Below are 18,272 nucleotides of genomic sequence, written 5' to 3' on the forward strand. Positions count from 1 at the left end.
TGCGATTTTTCAGTGTGTCACAAGAATCTCTTGAAAATGTCTGTTTCAGGTCTCACGTTCATCTTCCTTTGGGCTGTCTTTCATCCTGTCATGGACTGGAAACACCAACTGGACAAACTACTCTGCTTTCTACAGGGAAATGGGTGTTTGCTGGAGTTTTGATCGGTACAAAGATGTTTGGTGGGAGGTTGCTACCCTTTGTCTTCTGTAGCTGTATGAGGCCTGTGCCAGAACTTTGGGGATAACAAACCTGCACATTTATTTTGTGATCCTTTCTGTTGCATGACCAGATAGTTTGTGAATAATGAGTATGAGGTTCAAAACAATCACTCAGGATTTGGAGGGATTGTGGGAAACCACGATGCTACATGTCTAGCCCTCACCCTGCACATTTGTTGCTTGTCACGTGGTCAGCTTTGTCCTCTTTGTACTTTAATCTTTTTGCATGTGTGTCTGTAAAGTGTGTGTGATTGTAATTTTTTTCTATCTGACCACTTTTCAGGAAGCTCCCGTTGCATTTTGTTTCTTGTACTAAGAAAGCTATTTCTTCTAGAGCTGTTTTGTTCTGAATTTCATCAAGAGAGAAATATGTAGTAGATAAAGCAAACAGATTAAGGGACATCTAGGAGAACATTTTTCAAGTATTGTGAACAATTTTGCCAAGATTCCTGTTAAAGAAAATAAGCTTTGGATAGCAAACACTTGAAAAGTACATCCTTAAGTGATATTGATAGATGGTAAAAGAAATTTTCAAATTATTTATTTGACATTTTTCAGTTTAACTGGCCTTTTTATTTATAGATATATTTTTATCTATCTAATGTTTTTTGATAATAAATACAAAGTCTTTCATATATAGTTCTCTTATATATTGTACTGTGTTATAAATGCTCAAAAATGCAGCAGACTGACTTTTATCCTTATTTTTATAATTTCATTTCATTTCAGTGAAATTCCTGCTTAGTAGTTTATTTTCACCAACAATGCCTAAGACTCAGTCATGAACTTCAAGCACTATTTGATCAACTTTGTTACTGTTTTCCTCTTTCTGCTTCGAATTGTTTTCAGAGTGCCATGCTTTCTGGAGCTCCTATGGTATTAGTGCTTCCTAGCACCTCAGATGCATAACCCACGAGATAAAAGAGAACAGCTTTCTTCTTTTATTATTTTTTTTTATGGTGGAAATGGATTGAATTCTATCACATGGCTCAAATCAGTGCCAAGAGGAAGGGAGAAGCCCTGGGATAGGAAGGTGGAGAGAAACACCTGGAGGAAGAGGGATGGAGGAGTGGGGAGGTGGCAAAGGGAAAGGGATGAGACCTTCCCCTGGCCACTGGCAGTGAGCAGCTGCTTTTGCCCAGAGGAAGGATGGAACTGCACATCTGGATCACTGAGTTTTTTTCAGATGCAGTTTCCCCTATGCTTACCTCAGGCAGCCTGTGCAAACCCATGGGGCTTCCTGGCTGGAAAGCTGCTTTCTGCTGCCTCTCTGCTGAATGGCTTCTTAAGTGATGGATGCTCACAGTGTAGTCCAGGTGTAGAAAACTGTGGAGGGAGACAGGGTTGGAGGGAATGCCAGGATAAGCTATTGGCATGCTGGTTCTTAAGCAGCCTGTCCCATTGATTATTAAAGTCTGTTGCACAGACGAGGTGTCATCCTGTTGCTTGATTTCAGCTACCTTCTGGCACTTAACCCTCTGAGACACTTTTTTTAAAAGTTATTTGAAAACTGGTGAAGCAGCCACTAAGAGGGCAGGCAATGGCAGGACAGGCAGGGTGCTGGCAGCAGGCAGGGCTAACTGCAGCCCACCAGTCATGGACACATCCACAGGGACAGGACATGACAGAGCCCAGCTGGGAAATCCCAAGCCAGGAAAAATGCTGAGCTTTGCATTAAAGCAATCAGTAGGCTGGAGTAGTGTGAGGTGAGCTTCAGTGCCACCCCTTCTCCAGGAATGGGAACCTGGCTACCATTTTCCCCTGCCAGGCCGAGGTGCTGCAGAAATGTCAAGAATTATGGCAGCCATGCCCCAGCTCTGTGGCTTTAACAGCCAAATCACAAGCTGGATTTTAAGGGACTGAGCACTAGATTTTGACTCAGACTTCCAGAAAGACACCTGAGGTTATGCAGGTGGAGTGTCTTGGTGAGGCTTTTTACAACCCTTTCATTTACTCTGGAAGCAGAAATGCTTCCATCAGGTGAAATATTTCACCAAGTTGTCTCAGATGCAGGTACAGTATATGCAAGTTTGCATTTGTGTTAATCAAACTGGCTCCTGATTGGTAATTATTAAGAACACAAACCTGTAAGAGTTGCACGGAGAGTTCCCCATGTGTTCCTCTTGACAAGACAGGTATAAACTAGGTATAAACTAGACCTTTGCTCAGAGATATGATGTCCCCTGCTTTTTATAGCCTTCAGCACCAGGAATTCCCCAAAAGTGATTCCAGTGCGTAACCATCCAAAGAAGTTTTTTCTATATCTGTTTCTTAATTTTTTTTTTTTTGAGAAAGCAGTTTCTGCTTTTTGTTCTCAGTCCTAGATATCACTGTGCACTGTGCAGAGCTCACTTCCGCTCTTCTTCCCTTCTCTGCAGAGTTGGAGCCTTCCCAGGAGCAGACCCCTGCTCCAGGGAGGAGTGTAGGGAGGGAATCAGGGCTTCCCACTGCTGTCTTTCTGTTCTGTGACCTGCAGGGCGAAGGCAAAGCAGGAAAAGCTGCGACAAAGTCACCAGTGACATTGTGGCTGTTTGTAGTTAATGGGATTTGCTGTGTTACACTGTAGCTTAAGTGCTGAGCTTTGTCTCCTTCATTCCCCTTCCTTAGCCTATAAAACCTCTGGTGACTGTCACCTCAGATGTACCTGTGGCAGATAAGCGACACATCAGAAAAACATCACGTGGGTCCAAGTCTGTTACTGTTATAATGTTGAGGGCGTTTTTTCATTGTGGTTTTTTTTTCAGTATTTTTAAAGTACTAATGAAGCTTGGGTTAGTCTCTCCAAAGATTTGTGCGCTGTGGTCCGGCTCAAAACCCATGATGCCTTTACAGGCCCATGTTACCTGCCCTCTCTGCACTGGTACTCAGCGTGGCAACGTGCAGGTGATCCACTGGATTTCCTTTTGTCAGGATCTGATGCAGTGAGAGGCAACTCATTCAGAGTAATGACTATCGGGGTTTTCCCATTTTTGTTGTTGGTTTTTTTTGGTGTTGATGTCGCTACTCTGGGTGCAGAACCAGGAGAGACTGTCTGAGATTTTCCGGTTTCAAGTCATTGTCCTTTGTAGTTATTGTGGCTGCGAGATTCTTGCTCTCTTATGTACTGCTGCAGGGCAGTGGGAGCTGGAAAATGCTTCAAAGAAATATAAAAATGGCACATTTTTTTCATTTAGAATTTCCTGACCTTTTCAGTTTGTCATGCTGTCTTCCTTCCACTCTGGTGTTTGCATAGCCTTGTTCTGTCTGTAAAAGGAAGGGAAACAAGAAAAGACCTTATTGCTGTTTATTGTTTTATAAATAAGGATTTCACCAATATTTCAGTGAGAGAGAGTGGACCATAATGTATTTTGTTTCACTTCTAGGAATGGGCAAGCTGTTTTCCTGGAAAGGAGCTATTACAATGATAAAATGCTATTTCAGTAAAACTTGGAGGTTTTATGAATTGGTGAATGCAATGAAATAATGTTTCAAACAGAAGAAATTCATGGATATTTCTGGAAAATCCTTTGTTCTGAAAACTTCAGTTTAAATGTGTTTGAATTATTTTTCATGAGGTTTTTTATTCCTATTTCTTCACACTGTGACATGTTAGTAGTGATAGCTGGCATTTCATCAAATTTAATCAAATTTCTCATATTTCATGGAACACAAATAGGAGACACACCAACCTGGAAAGTAAGGAGTACTTCAGTTAGTATGTCTTAGCTGTTACTCAGAGACATTTAAAAGTAAAGTAATGAAATGCTTATCTCCTTTAATTGGCCTGTGCCCTGTCATTAGTAGTAGTACAGAAAATGTAGTATAAAGATTTTGGTTTTCCAGCCCACAAACTACTAAAGATGAAATGAACCATCTGTTTTCCCTGAAATATATTACCGTATTATTGCATGAGGAGTGCATGAGTGAATGATTTGCATATTATTTCATGATGTGTAAGTATCTGTGATTACCTGCAGGCCTTGAAACAGCAAATACATCTAAAAAGAAAAGATAAAATGCAAAATATAGTTGAAATTCTAAAAGAAAAATTTTTAACACCAATCCTTCCAGCTATTGCATTCATCACTACTTCTAAAAAAATCTGTTTGCTGTCACTATTATTTTAACCTAATTTAAAATTTAAATCAGTTTTGAAGTTTACTGTAGAATAGTTGTACTATTAGTACACTGTAAAACAGTAAAGATGAATTTTATCCAACTCATCCAAAGCACTTCAGATGTGAAGCTTGTGAACACTAGAAATGGTTGTTTTTTGTTTGTTTTTTTTTTTTTTTAAGTTGGGTTTCTTTTCTCATAATTGTTCATCACTGTAGTAAGACTTTGGGCTCAGTCCATGACTGGAAGGGAGGAGAAGCTTGCCTGTGTCCACATAAGCAGTTTTCTTGCAGTAGTTGAAGGAAAAGATCAGGCTGAAGAGATTGCTTAATTCATCACAGTAAAGAATAGCATAATTGACTGGCCCAGGCTGGGGACCACTCCCAGGAGGCACTTAATATGTGGACAGAGGCTGTTGTGTGTAGCAAAGGGAGCCACAATGGAAGCAATACTTGTATTGAGATGGGATAAGCTTTTTTACCATCTTTAGTTTGAATTGTTTTTGTGAAGCAAAAAGTTAAATAATGGTCGTTATTTGGAAATGGTGAAATTTACTCCATCTGAGGGAAAGGGCTCATGTATTCTTCAGCTTACTTCGAGAGCTTGTTTGGTGACTTCTTTACCGGTTTAGCAGTTTTTGCACATTTTTAGAAGTACAGAGCCAAAGATGTATAAACGAGAAGGAAAATAGCTGTAAGCAGAAAAGTAAACACAATATTGTCAGCTCAACATTGTTTATGTACAGCGAAATCCTCACTAATTTCTTGTATTTGATATACTTTCATAATGTATAGTCATAATATGTGTAACAGTGCTCCCCTTTAGTTAGTGCCTTCTTTACATGGGACTGGAGTCGTTGCTTCCATTACCATCAAAGCATTTTGGACAATATTGAAATTTCTGTGCCTGATGGGCCAGAAAGGAGAACAACGGTGTTTGTACAAAATGTGTTTACTTGTGTTTTTTATATAAATTGATTCCTTATTCTTTATGATCAGAGCAAATCTCCATGCCTTCTGAGGTATTCACCAGACCAAACCGCAGAGCACATTGGCAGAGGGGATCATCACTGTGGCGGATTTTCAGAATATGTGCAAGCAGTGAATATGTCACACCTCCCTTGCTTGCAGATTCCCAATCCAGTGGGCTGCAGAAGGGAGTATGCTCTGTTGTAGTTTTGCACTATGAATGGTGCTACCAGGTTAAGAGATTTTGTGCTGAGTTTTAAGAAGAGATTTGACCTGAACTGTTTGGGTACAAATACCCAAAGAGTTTACCCCTGGAAACTATTTTTATTTTTAATGGTCTAAACATGACATTTGACATAAAGACATAAATATTTAGACCAGTTTCAGTATCTGTTTCTAGTGTGCCTAATACATGATGCTCCGTAAAATCATGCAAAATACATGAAGTTCATATTTATCTCAAAATAGTTTGTCAGTAAAGCAGCAATATATGTTGCAGCAGTTGTGATCAGCTGCAAACCACTTTGATATGGTATTGCAGCAGAGTTGTTCAAAAGCCGTATCTCCTGCAGCTCGGTGCCATAAACATTGCTTGTGACAGATCCTGCAGTCACTTTGCCGTGGTTGCAAAGGGAAAGTTCAGTCAAAAAATGGACGTTTTTTACTTTCTGCCTGGTTTTGTGAAATTCAGGCTCTTGACAACCAACAGTGACTCTGAATGCCCCGATGCACATTGCTAGGCTGTCAGGGCAGGAACGGTGACAGCAGAGGACTGTGGGACTGCCACACTGCATGAGATACTCCTCTCTGCCTTGCCCTCTGTCCTCCCCAGGAAATAAGTCTGTGCATGGGTCAGGGATGACACAGGCCTTCCTTTTCCTCTTGGCTCCTGGCTTGGGCATGAGGCAGCCCTCTCCCTGATAAGGGGAGTGCCATGTGCCTGCTTTTTGCACAGTTTTATCACGGAGAAGGCAGGAGGCAGCGGTGTGTGAGCACTGAGCTTCATTTGAGGCTGCTTCCGGATTCAGTGCTTACACCTGGTTCCCAAGCACGTCAACCTGCTACTGCCCTTGTGCTAGGGAAATTTCTAACTTCTATAGAGTTTTCTCTAAATTCTAGGGTTAATTAAACAAGGAGGATAGAAATATAGGTCTCTCTGACTCCTTGCTCTTATTTTCCCTGTCTTAGGCCAGGGCTTTGTATTTACTCCTCCAGTAACAATTTATAGGCCAGTGTAACTGAGGTCAGTATTTGGCTCTCGGTGTCTCTTTCATCAGCTGCAACCTGGAGATAGTAGTGTTTTCTAGAGCTGAGTGAATAATTCATGACATGGCTCCTTATTTAACAGATGTTGTCTCTCTGTTTGCAGATAGTCTGCAAATGGATTTAATTTTGTTCAAATTTATTTGTTGTTTCAAATTATTCACCAAATACTTTCAGTAAATAATTTTATTGGCCTGAAGTGCATTCAGAATATGAATTTGAAGCCTGCCTTACATAACTGTTTGTCATTGCTGGTTAAAATTTGTTTTTTCGGCAACTATGCCTTCCAGGAAACTTGTCTCATAGAACTTCCCCAGAAAGTAATACAAGGATGCCATGAATATGTTAAGAGTGAATGTTTAGGGGGTATTCTTTCTTCATTATTACTAATGATGTGTGATGTCAATCTGTCTCCCTGGGTGTTGTGAATATTGGAAAGGTGTTTCCTGAATGTGAAATGTTTCTTAAGTGGACAGTGATACCCCAGCCCTGGCTGCTCATCTCTGCTTCTCCTTTCAGTTGCACATGGTACTTGGTAGTGCATGGTTCCAGCTACTGCTGAGTGCAGGGCAGGAGGTGAGCACAAGAGGTAGCACTCTGCTGTGCTTAGAGCCCCAGGAACAAGCAGGAATCCGTGGGACTAAGTCTGTGGTAATGAAGAAAATGGGTAGGGGCCCAGGGAACATGGCAGGATTTGACTCTCATCCATACAGTTGAACTCCTTTCCTTCCCCAAAGATATCCATACTGGTGTGGTTCATGAGCTGTGCTGTCCTCAACACCATTCCTGGGAGACTTTCCCAGCAGGCTGAATCTGTACCACAGGCTGTACAAACACCACGGATGTTTGTCCCTGTCTTTTGGTCCTGGGTAGCATCCAGCATCTCAGGTGTACATTTAAAAGCCTATGGGTTGCTCAATGGCATTGCTTGAGGCACTGAATGCTCCTGAGCTGATCAACAGCTTTTCCACTGGGGAAAAGGAGGTGTCCCCCTTTGCTCCTTCTTTCCTGGTATTCCACTGCCACCTTGTAAGGCAGAGGTGGAAAGCGAAAAGGGGCACCCAAGTTAAGTCTGAGTAGTGGGCTGTGTTTGATAGTTTGGAATGAGGGGCAGCATAAGTCTATTCTTCAAATCCATACCTGCCAGGTAGCTAAAGGAGGGGGCTTTTTGTCCTGTGGCTACTTATACAGTGCTGTTTTTTTTTCAGCAGATAGGCTGGGGCCTCCTCTCAATATACTGCTGGATTCACTGAACTGCACAGCGTTCAGCGTGCAATGGAAGATGCCAAAGCAGCACGCGAGCACCATCACGGGATACACAGTAAGTGATCCTTCTGCTCCGTGACCTCAGCCTGCACATGTGGCACAGTGAACTGGGTGGGAGAGCCCGTTCTCATAACAAACAGTGCTGTCACCCGGAGAGCAGTCAGGGGACAGTGGGCTTGAACAGACTGAACTGTAACTTTAAGAAACAAGCAGATCACATTTTAGTAACAAGCTATGATGGAAATTTGTGTTGGATGCCAAGGGCTCGCAGTGGATATATATTGTTTTTCTGTTGTGCTTTCCCTGCAAGGGTCTCAGTGCTTTCTGCAGCTGATAAAACAGTAAAGTAGAGCAGAGCAGGTTGATATTACACTGTGCGTTCAGATCCTTTGACTTGTACTTCCAGCCTGAGAATTGCTTTAGCAGGAATATCTTGTGCAAACTAACCCTCTAAAACTTCCCAAACTGGCAGCAGGTACAAGAAAAGGCGTGTTTCATAGTGTCTCTTCTCCTGATAGGAACTGTACTGCATAGCATCCCTGGGAGCCTAGCTACAGCCTTAAATAGCAAAAGGGATTTTGCTTTATTCCCCTTCCACCTCAGAGTTGAGTTTCTGTTAAAGAAGCTGAGTGATTTTCCTGTTTTAACCAGCAATTTTGGAAGGGTATCTCTGATCCGCACCAAACCACCATATTACTCTTCTACCTAGAGGGCAAAAGAGAACGGCTGGCCTAAACTGCTTATGGTGTTTTAGTGTGCAAACAGAAGAGCAATGAGCACTAATATGCCATTCAGTCTTTTTTGTTAGATATTGCTTTAATCCAGGTATTCCATGGCAATAAAATTCAGTCCCAAAATGGAAGTTAGGCAATGGGAAATTAGCACCAAAGGTGTGGCATGTTAACTAGGATGTGTTGTTTTCCTCTTCAAGAAAAAAAAACAAAAACCAGCAGATTTTTTAATCAGCATTTTCTGTGGAGGGATATGAAATTTTGAGGAAAAACATATCCAAATTTCAGTTTTATATGAAAAGGTGGGAAGCAGAATGCTCCTGACTGCCTTTATTATTAATGTACACTAAAAGAGTGAGAATATTCCCTGCGATAGGTACTTCTGGTACATATGTTCCTTCATCCCATGGTCTTGTAAATGACACCAGTGCAGCCCAGGTGCAGGGTTGTTTTTGTTGTTCTGAAAGTGCTTGTAGTCTAGAAGTAAGAAGCACTTGGCCAGGACCTGCCTCAGCTGGGCTCTGCATGCAGTTGGGTCCACCCTTGTGTGTGAAAACAGAGGTGCAGTGAGTAAGTGGCTAAAGTCATAAACAGTTTTCACTGTTCATGCAGTGGATCAAGCATCTGAGCTCCAGTTTATTTTTAAGCCTTGAGCCCATGAGTGGCATGATAATAAAACTAGTGAGAAACAGCATTGATAGAGTTGTACCCAAATCATCTTCACTGTATTAACTTTTGACCCTTTGACATCTCAGGGTCTCTGTGTGCAGGAAAGTAGACTCTCTAATTAGTCTCCAGTACATGACAACAGACATGGAGAGACATTTTATGATAGAGCAATTTTTATAATGTCATAATCATGTAATGTCAACATCTTCCTTATAAGACGGTGTCTAACTTGTGCAGACTAGTCCCACAAGTCTTTAGCTGTCCATGCTGGCCACAGACAAATGATGCACAATTCAAGTTGGTTCAAGTCTACCCTAAAATCTAGGCTGTGTTTCATATCTGTTCAGCATATACCCTGTATGATGGTGTCCTTTGGTCACACTGACAACTTCTAGCCACTGAGAAGGGAATGTTAAAGGACTTTAGGTTTTCATACATTCCAAAAGGTAGGAGGTTGTGGGCTCAAATGCTGTCCACAATATGATAACAGTGCACTCATTTTTTAAGTCACTCTGAAGCACTGAGATATTGCTTTAACTGGTTTGACTATATCTTCTTCCCAAGGTCTTTTACTCAGAAGTTGAAGGTGACAAAGCAGTTAAACAGCTCTCACATGATGTTCCCCTGAGTTTGGATATGATTAGCATGGTGAGTATTTCTTTTCACCAACAGTCAGAGCGCTGGAGAAGAACATGCAAGTGGGAACTTGGACATGTCTCTTTGTTGTCTGACTATTTTATCATGTAAAACAATTGGAACTTGTTTGTATCTTCCTAGTACTGACCTTTGACATCTCCTAAAATAGAACTTTGAATATGCATTTTCTGTGTGTTTTCACACATGGAAGGGGTGGAATTGCTTGAGTCTGTGCGCAGTTAGAGTTGCAATATCAATGTATGTGTATTACAGTGTCTTGATGCAGGTGTGTGAGTTAACACACAGAGTTTTCAGTGTGTTTTTAGTCTCTGTGTGAGACTGTGGCCTCCCGAAGTATGTCTGCTTTAGTTGCACTTTTTCCAAGTTCATCTCCTAGAAGATTCCCTCAATTTCTGGTTTTTTTTCTTTTGTTCTTGAAAGCACTACTTTTTCTCGTTGCTTTTCTTTATTTGTTTGTTGTTTTGGTTTGTTTGTCTCTTTGTTGTTTTGGTTTGGTTATGTTTTTTCTTATATCTCTCCGTTGCATTTTGTTTTTCATTGTCCCCTTCTCTTTCCTCCTTTCCTTTTTCTTTCCCACTTCTTTCCATTTCCATTTGTGAATGAACACTACCATCCTCTTCTGTTGCACGGCTTAGCAGTTAGTGCCAAAATGAAAGCAATTTCTCCCTGCTTCTGGGTGTTTTTTGTACTGTCTGCTTTTAAATGGTATTCTTGAAATATGTCAGTGCTTCCTCAGTGCAGAGAAGCTACTCCTTGAGATCAGCAAGTTGGGAACAAAGATTTTCTGGACTCTGCTTGAGCAGAGAGTGGAAGTGTTACAGGTTGGGTGCTGTGAGGGGAGCACTTTCACAGCATGCTCTGCAAAGGGGAGTCTGTCCACCAGACAGCAATGTTACCAGCACAGGGAACAAAGGCTTACATGTGCTCACAGAGGACCATTGCAGGCTTTCCAATCTTTCTTTAGTTATCCTTCTTCATAATTCATTTTTTTTCCTCCTTTTTCTTCTGCTCATCTTCATTCTCCTTTATTTTCTCACCCCTCTTCCTTCAGTTTCCCCACCTGATGTTCAAGAAAATGCATTCACTGATCCCTTCTGGGCAGTGCTCAGAAACCTCCCCACGAGAAGTGTGAATGAGGGGGATGCTCAGATTTCCTGCAGTTTTCCATCACTCTGGTTGTCAGTTCTGAATTCTGCAGGTTTCTGGTATCACAGCAAATGAAAGAATATTATTCCCATGATATATTTTTTCTTTATTTACACATTATTTTTTCACTTCTTATCTTTATCTCTGTTTCCTCTCTTGCCTTTTTTTTTTCCTAAAAAACATTCCTGCTAGTAGTGCCAAAAAAGATAAAACAGCACATTGTTTTTCTTTCTTAATCTGACAGCAGTACTTCTTACTCACTGGGAGGAGAGAGTCTGTATCCCAATACTCATGCAGATGATTAAAAGCCAAATAGACTGCTATGTGTTGCAGCATTTGCCTTGTTTTAATTCCCTGACCCATTATTTATATGGTTTTGCCATCCTTTATTAGTATGTTAGTTCTTTAACAAGTCCTATTTTGCTTTTTTCCAGGATCAACTTGAAGGACAAGCAATTTTTGTAAGTATTGCTTCACATGAGACTTGGTCACAGCTGTGATTTAAAATGGAATTGAGTGTTCCTGACCTGGTCTTTCCACAAATTCACACACAAAATTTTATCTCAGATGTTGATTATAGTTAGCACTTAGATCTTTCGTGGACAAAATACAGCAAATAGTAGCAAAAGCTCAAAATCCAGAGGCAAAGTAGCTCCCTTTTTACCAATGGATAAACGTTTTTCTTACTCATCATAGGTATTTATGATTTTCTTTTTTTTGCTGGAGTAAATTTGTGTAAAGAATGAGATACATCCAGGCAGTGAGTACTTAGAAGTGATGGGGACAGCCAAGTAATCAGACATACAGTAAAAGGGAAGAACAAAGTCTGGCACTTGGAGAGGAGATGGAGAGGAAAAAATCTGAGCTAGTCCAGCAAGAACCGAGAAGGAGGAGAAGCTCAGGAAGAGGCCAACCATGCAATGCCCAGGAGGAAGGAGTGGGAGAGTAGCTACTGGTATAAAACAAATTTGAAATAAATACTAACTCTCTTAATGGCTTTGCAGCTGGTGAATCAACTGATTATTTCCAGTATGGCATGCAGTCCAGTCTAATTCCTGTGGGCAGTAAACAGGCTGGCTTTATTGTGAGGGGAAAGCAATCAAGAGTTGCTGAGATTCGGGTTGGACAAGGGCAGAAATTTCAGTGTTTAACAGAAATCCCTAACACCAACAGCCTCTTGCAAACTTTTGTTTCCTGAGACCTGTTGTAGGAATGGAGAAATCTCATGAAGTTGGTGAATCTTGCCCAGCTTTCATGGTCAGAATTAAGGGAAGTTTGGTTAACTATAGGAGGCTGATGTCAGGATGAGACCTCGGGATGCACTTGAACCAGGACTATCTGGTTCAGTCCTTGCAGAGCTGAGTCTGGATTGTGACATTTCAGAGCTGAAGTTCCATGCTGGGCCCTTTTTTTCTGCTTGATAAAAATAACACTTCTGAGGGGTACTTGTGGAGAAGTACAACTGGCTGGGATTAATCAGCTCCCAGCTGTCATTAATCCTCAGGAAGTGGTGTTCTCACTGAAATGCTTTCTGTTATATTCATACCAAACTCAACAGAAATCTGCAATAGTCTTGTGGTTAAGTCTGCATAGTTCATGTTTCCATCACTAAGCCACCTCTCCTGGTGCTGGGTACAACCCTGCTGCTTTCTTAGAGGCTTCTCTGTTCCGTGTGGGATGGTTGTAACAAGAGGTGATTTGCACTGCCTGTTTCTGTGCATGTGTGTGTGCATATGCCTGTGTCTTAGCAAGTGGATAATGTATTATAGCTGTATATCATCATGAAATAGAGAACATGCAAGTGACAGCAACCAGTCTGATTTAGTAAGGTGGTTGTTTTAATTGGGCATGGCATTTAGGAACCTGAGCACAAGTAGTTAAAAAAGAAGAAAAATCAATAATAATTAGTAGACTTTAAAGGTGGGAGGTTTCAGGTTGGGCACAGAGCCCTGGGGAGCAACAGTGCTCCCTGTCAAATCACTAAACACACCAGTACGAAATGGGAAGTGACCAGCTGAGACCAGTAGCGCAGGGAAGGAATTGTCATCAGGGAATACAGAGTCATTAAACCCAGCTCCGTTCCTGCAGCTGTGCTGTAGTTAAGAGTTTGATGTTTTTTTGGATTAAAACAAAACAGAAAACAGACTTTCTTTGGAAAATAATTTGTAATGCTAGTTTCTGTGAGGCAGCTTACTGCACAGCCTCACAAAGCAGTTTCAACACACTTGGAGGGAGGGCAAGCTGTGTGGCCGGGCAGGGAGGGATATATGGATTATTCTATGTGCAATTGACTCTCCTACCACAGAAAAGGCATCGCAATGCTTCACTCCATTCCGCGATGTGAGATTGTAATAAAAATATCAAATGCCATTTTTTTGGGTTTTAGCAAGAGTGTTATATAAGACAAGAAAGTGAGGTTGGTGACTAGTGAAGCCTTATCAGCAATGTAATGTCCAGTTTGGGGTATCATGCTTCAAAATATAGAGGCAGTCTGAGTCAAGGAAGGATTACAAAAACGATGGCAAGTTCACTCTTCCATATACTACCTAAATTTATTATCTGTGAGGCCACTCTGTCTCTTCTTGGAGGGAGAAAACTTGGGTTTAAGTTTTAAGACCCATCTCCTAAATGCAAGTAAAAAAAAAGAGATGAAATATGTACCCACAGATTGCTGGACAATGGGGTACAAGGAAATGTGTTTCTTCTCTAGGATTTGATTTGAAAGTGTTCTGGTGTAAGGCGGGTATTCCCTGAAATTGCTACAGGTCAGGGTAGCTTTATGGTGTCCTGAATCTTCAGTTATTCATTGATGTCCTGATTCTTGAAGATTAAAAGACGCTTGGTCTCATGGATAAGCACTGTATGTCCAAGAGCTGTGTTCATGGAGAGGATGTTGCTAGAAGGAGGCAGGTAGCCACATGTGTAAGGCATGAGGTTTTGAGGGTACACATGTTGAACTTAAAGACCTAAGTAGATATTAGGACTTTGATCTTGGTTGGCTCAGTAAGATTCCTTCTGTTTAGTTCATTGTAGACTTGGGTCTGGAGGTAATAACATGAGGCAAGTACATGAATATCCAACTCACTGTGGGGAACAAGTTCCCAAATAGTGTGAAAACAGTAAGACAAATAACGAAGGATTTTTTTTTCTCAGAAGAATGAGAGAGGAATACTGGCAGGAACAAATGCACACAGTTTAAATGCAGACAGTCAGTATGTATGGCATAGAGGATAGAAAAGCAGGAGTAGGGTCACTAGTATCATCACCAGAAGGAGGTGCTGGGTTTTCAGCAACTGGATTCTCAGATCATATTTTGAAAGATCTAAGTGCCTTCAGCTCTGAAACTGAAAGACCCAGATTAATCTTTCAGAGTGAGTGTCCTTGCTACCTCTCCTTGGACAGTTACTTTTCCAGCATCGCTATCATCTCTCTCAGGTTCATCTAGACCATTCAAGCAGATCAAGGGTAAATGATGGAAAAACAGGATAATGGTCAGGTGGTCCATGTTAATAGGAAATCAGTATTGGAGCTCCAAAACCACAGCCAAAGGAATGATAGATGACAGGGTGTTGCCGAAAAACGTTGTAGTAATAACATAAGTTCCCCAAAGGTTAGAGAGGGAGAGTTTTTTCCAAAAGATCATCATAAGTAGATTTAGCAGTTAATAAAATTTTAGGATTGTTTACTGTTTAACTGGAAATGCAGATTTAAAGTCTGTTCCAGCATGAAGAGAAAAGGATATCTCCGATTTTCACATGTACTGTGACTAATGTTTTTAATATCAGAGAATGAAAACTGGAAAAAAAATCTCTGTAAAATACTTTTTTATGAGACCTTCCCCCCCCCCCCCCCCCCCCAAGAGCAGTCTGTGGTGTAGAACCTGGTATTTCTGTTTACTTGTATATGCTGTCAAAATTCCTAAGTCTGAGATTAAAATAGAGACTAGAGGTAGGCTGCAGGTAAAGAATACTGAAATTCTGTGCACATGTTCCAATAAAGATCAGATCTAGTGTCTGAGGCTCATCCGTGGTATATTCAGCAGCCAGTGATGAAATGTAATGTTTTGGTGACATTTTTTTAATTTCTGGGAGATTTGAACAGGCTCCTCTGAACACTATTCATCAGCACAAGGTCTTCATATGGAGTTGAGCATCGCTTCCCTTACAGTAGTTGTCTGTGGGTTAATCTTTCTGTGTTTATAGCAGAAGGACAAATAAGGGAAATGCTCACTTCAGGTCAAGGCTGATAGCTGAGCTCGTAAAATTGTGAGAGGCAATGGGATAGGGTTCTGCTCCATGAGAAATTAAAGATCATCAGTTCACACTGCATCAGATTGCTTCATTCTCAGGAGTTTTTATGGCCTATGAATTTAAAACAAAAATAAAAACAACCAAAAAAAAGAAAAAAAAAGAGAGAGAGAAAATGCACCAGACTGATACCAAACACCAGCAATTGGCTCAAGGGAAAGAATAGTATGTGCCTTTAACTTCACCAAGGGAAAAACTGGATAGTAAATGCAAATGATCTACAACCTTATGAGTTATGCTGAGAAATGGATCCAGGTCATCCCTATGGATTCCCCTGGGGCAAAGCTGCAGCTTGAGAGGAAACACGTGGTACTGTTTGTGTTTGTTGTTTCTGAGCTGTTCTGGGCTAGGGACAATCCTCCTGGGAGAGTACATGGAAAATGACCTGTAAGATACTCAAATCTCAGCTCACAGCAGCATCCCCAGTTACAATGGAGAACTTTCACGCTGTGCTTGTCTCCTCTTGACTCTGGCAGGATGTTGTCATTGGGGACCTGAAGCCAGGCACTCCACATCGTGTTAGCATTGGAGCATATGGCTGGGCAGGAAAAGGACGACCCAGCATGCCCAGAGAGGTGACAACCTTATCCCAAGGTAATGCCTAATACAGGGCTATGTTGCAAAACTGGAAAGGCACATGTCTGTAACACTCATACCTAAATCTCTGTCGTATGCAGTAATGTAATATTTTGCTATTATTTTTACAAAAATGTGGGGTTTTAAAGGGGCAACAGGTGGGAGGAGAAGCCTATGGATTTGATTCCTGGGTCTGTGGGAGTTAGGTCATTGTGTATAGTAGCCCAGTTTCTTCTCTAATGCTATTCCTTTGCACTTCTGGCTTAGATAAGTGCATGCCCCCGGCCCCACCCTACCAGCCCCAGATCGTGGTAGTTTCTGATTCAGAAGTTGCATTGTCCTGGAAGCCTGGAGAGAGCGAAGGAAGTTCTCCTATCCAGTATTACACGGTGGAATTTATCAGGCAAGTTTGCCAGTGGAGCTTGAATTTCAGTGTTTGTGTACTGCAGTGTTTTTTTGATTTTTGTTTTTGGTTTTAACCTAAACTGCGCTATTAAACGGCATATAGATCCATTTCATAACTTATTTACTTACTGTGTATAGTACACTTTGTTTTCTTCTCAATATGTCTTGAATTACCATGAAAATTTAAAGACAAAACCAGAAACAATCCAATTTGTTATAAAATCACCAGTAAGTTGTTCTTTCTGATTGAAGAAAAATAAGGTCTGATTTGATCTGTTCCCTGCAATAATGGCTTTGGTGAATGAAGTTTTAAGTTTCTCCTGTCATCAAATGCTGTCAAACCATGCTGAGAAAAGAGTGTGTGGCAGAGCAGTTCCCCTGGGCCAACAGTCCCCTGGGCTAGAGGATTATGTCCTCTGGATAGGATATAATCCAAGCATTGAAAATTCAGTATGTTAGGCAGTTTTACCTGATAAAAGTTATAGAACCATAAAATTGTCACAGTTGGAAGAGACCTTCAGGATCATTTAGTCCAATTGTCAACCCAGCACTGCCACTGTAGTCCATAAACCACTAAACCATATCACCCAGTGCCAGATACAGACACCTCTTGAACACAAAGTCATTTGGGTCTTGAGCTTGCCGGATGTAGACTTGCTTTTTTGTGCTAATGCTAATCAAATTTACATGAAATGTTGGTCTCTCTGTTTAGGGTTTGGGGGGAAGGAGGGGTGTGGATGGGGCTTTTTTTGTGTGTGTGTGTTCTTTTACATTGAACTCTCTAAAATTTGCAGCAATAGAACTGAACTGTGACAATTTACCAATCAAGTTGCTTATATAAGCTGCATAGGAAGGGTCAGGAGGAGGTGATTGTATCTGCAAGCACAAACAAGTGTTGGTACTTGACTGTCCATATGCTTTTGTGAGCTCATATGTTCATACAAAGCTGTTTATTTGCATTTGCTTGCCCTTATGCTTACTCTTACAGTGAATGCAAAATTCAGCCTTTGGAAGTTTAATCCTTTGGGTGAATACTTGATGACAGGTTTTGGTTGAGGTTCCTGGATAAGAAGAGGGATTGCTTCTTTAACTACTCTGTTCTGAAAAGGTCAAAATATTGTTCTTCAGGAAAATAGAGTAATTTTTGATAAAGAATTGTTGTTGTTGTTGTTGAGATAGACAGGAAGAACTATTGATTTTCAAAGTGCTCAAAGTATGGTTGCAATCTAGAAGATATAGATATAACAAAAAGAATTCCCAGGCTGAAAACCTACTTGTGAACTGAAGTACTTTTTGGATCAAAATGCCCCATTATTTAATGGGAAGCCATCCAGTGTTCATTGCACTGCGATGCTGGACACGGGGGCTGAAGATTCTTATCTCCCTCGTGCAATTTCTGCTGTAGAATCACCAAGAAATTTCTCCAATATCTATTTTTTGAACACGATTTTTATCTGAGCCTTTTGTTCTCTGTGCATCTTTCTCATTTACTCAGTGGGTGGGGGAGGGATTTTGTTGAGTTCTGATTGACTGCACTTCTACAGGCTCTGTACTTTTACTGGAAAGTGGAGCCTGGAGGTTTATGTACACTCCTTCATAGCACCAGGAGTCTGCTAATGGAAGAAGAAGTGGGCACCGTCATCTCCATCTGACACATTGAAAATGCACCCTTGAATGTTTTTGTTCAGCCAGGGAATGTAAAGTTGCCTTTAGACTGTTTAGGTCTAAAGATGCGAGTGATTGAAATTTCAGTGTTTCGTTGGTTTTGGACTTGGGAAAAGAATTTGCTAACAGCACAATGTTTTGATTACACTGTTTAGTTTGAGGTTTAAAGCTCAGCTGGAAATGCATTTGTTAATTTTGGGATTATGCTCTCTTAGACTTGGAAGCTTAATTATATATTTGGAGAAAGTTCAATGAGCCATAAGCTCTAATAGCAGTTAGAGGTAAACATTTAAGTTTCATTGTCT

At 41.0% G+C, this 18,272-nt stretch overlaps 1 protein-coding gene across 3 annotated transcripts in view; it reads left to right on the plus strand.

Moving 5' to 3' along the window:
- EGFLAM (EGF like, fibronectin type III and laminin G domains) overlaps positions 1–18,272 on the plus strand; it is a 74,586-nt gene that overhangs the window by 9,532 nt on the left and 46,782 nt on the right. For 2 of the 3 annotated variants that reach the window (XM_039383786.1, XM_027714595.2), the window contains exons 2-6: positions 7,754–7,866; positions 9,776–9,859; positions 11,449–11,475; positions 15,798–15,915; positions 16,165–16,300. In XM_039383786.1, coding sequence (XP_039239720.1) covers positions 7,754–7,866; positions 9,776–9,859; positions 11,449–11,475; positions 15,798–15,915; positions 16,165–16,300 — 478 coding nt within the window. The remainder of the gene's footprint in view (positions 1–7,753; positions 7,867–9,775; positions 9,860–11,448; positions 11,476–15,797; positions 15,916–16,164; positions 16,301–18,272) is intronic. The other variant, XM_039383787.1, reaches the window with a different exon arrangement.

This window comes from Pipra filicauda, unplaced genomic scaffold (genome assembly GCF_003945595.2).
Source record: "Pipra filicauda isolate LSUMZ 115617 unplaced genomic scaffold, ASM394559v2 scaffold325_size820570_pilon, whole genome shotgun sequence".
Classification (NCBI taxonomy): Eukaryota; Metazoa; Chordata; class Aves; order Passeriformes; family Pipridae; genus Pipra; species Pipra filicauda.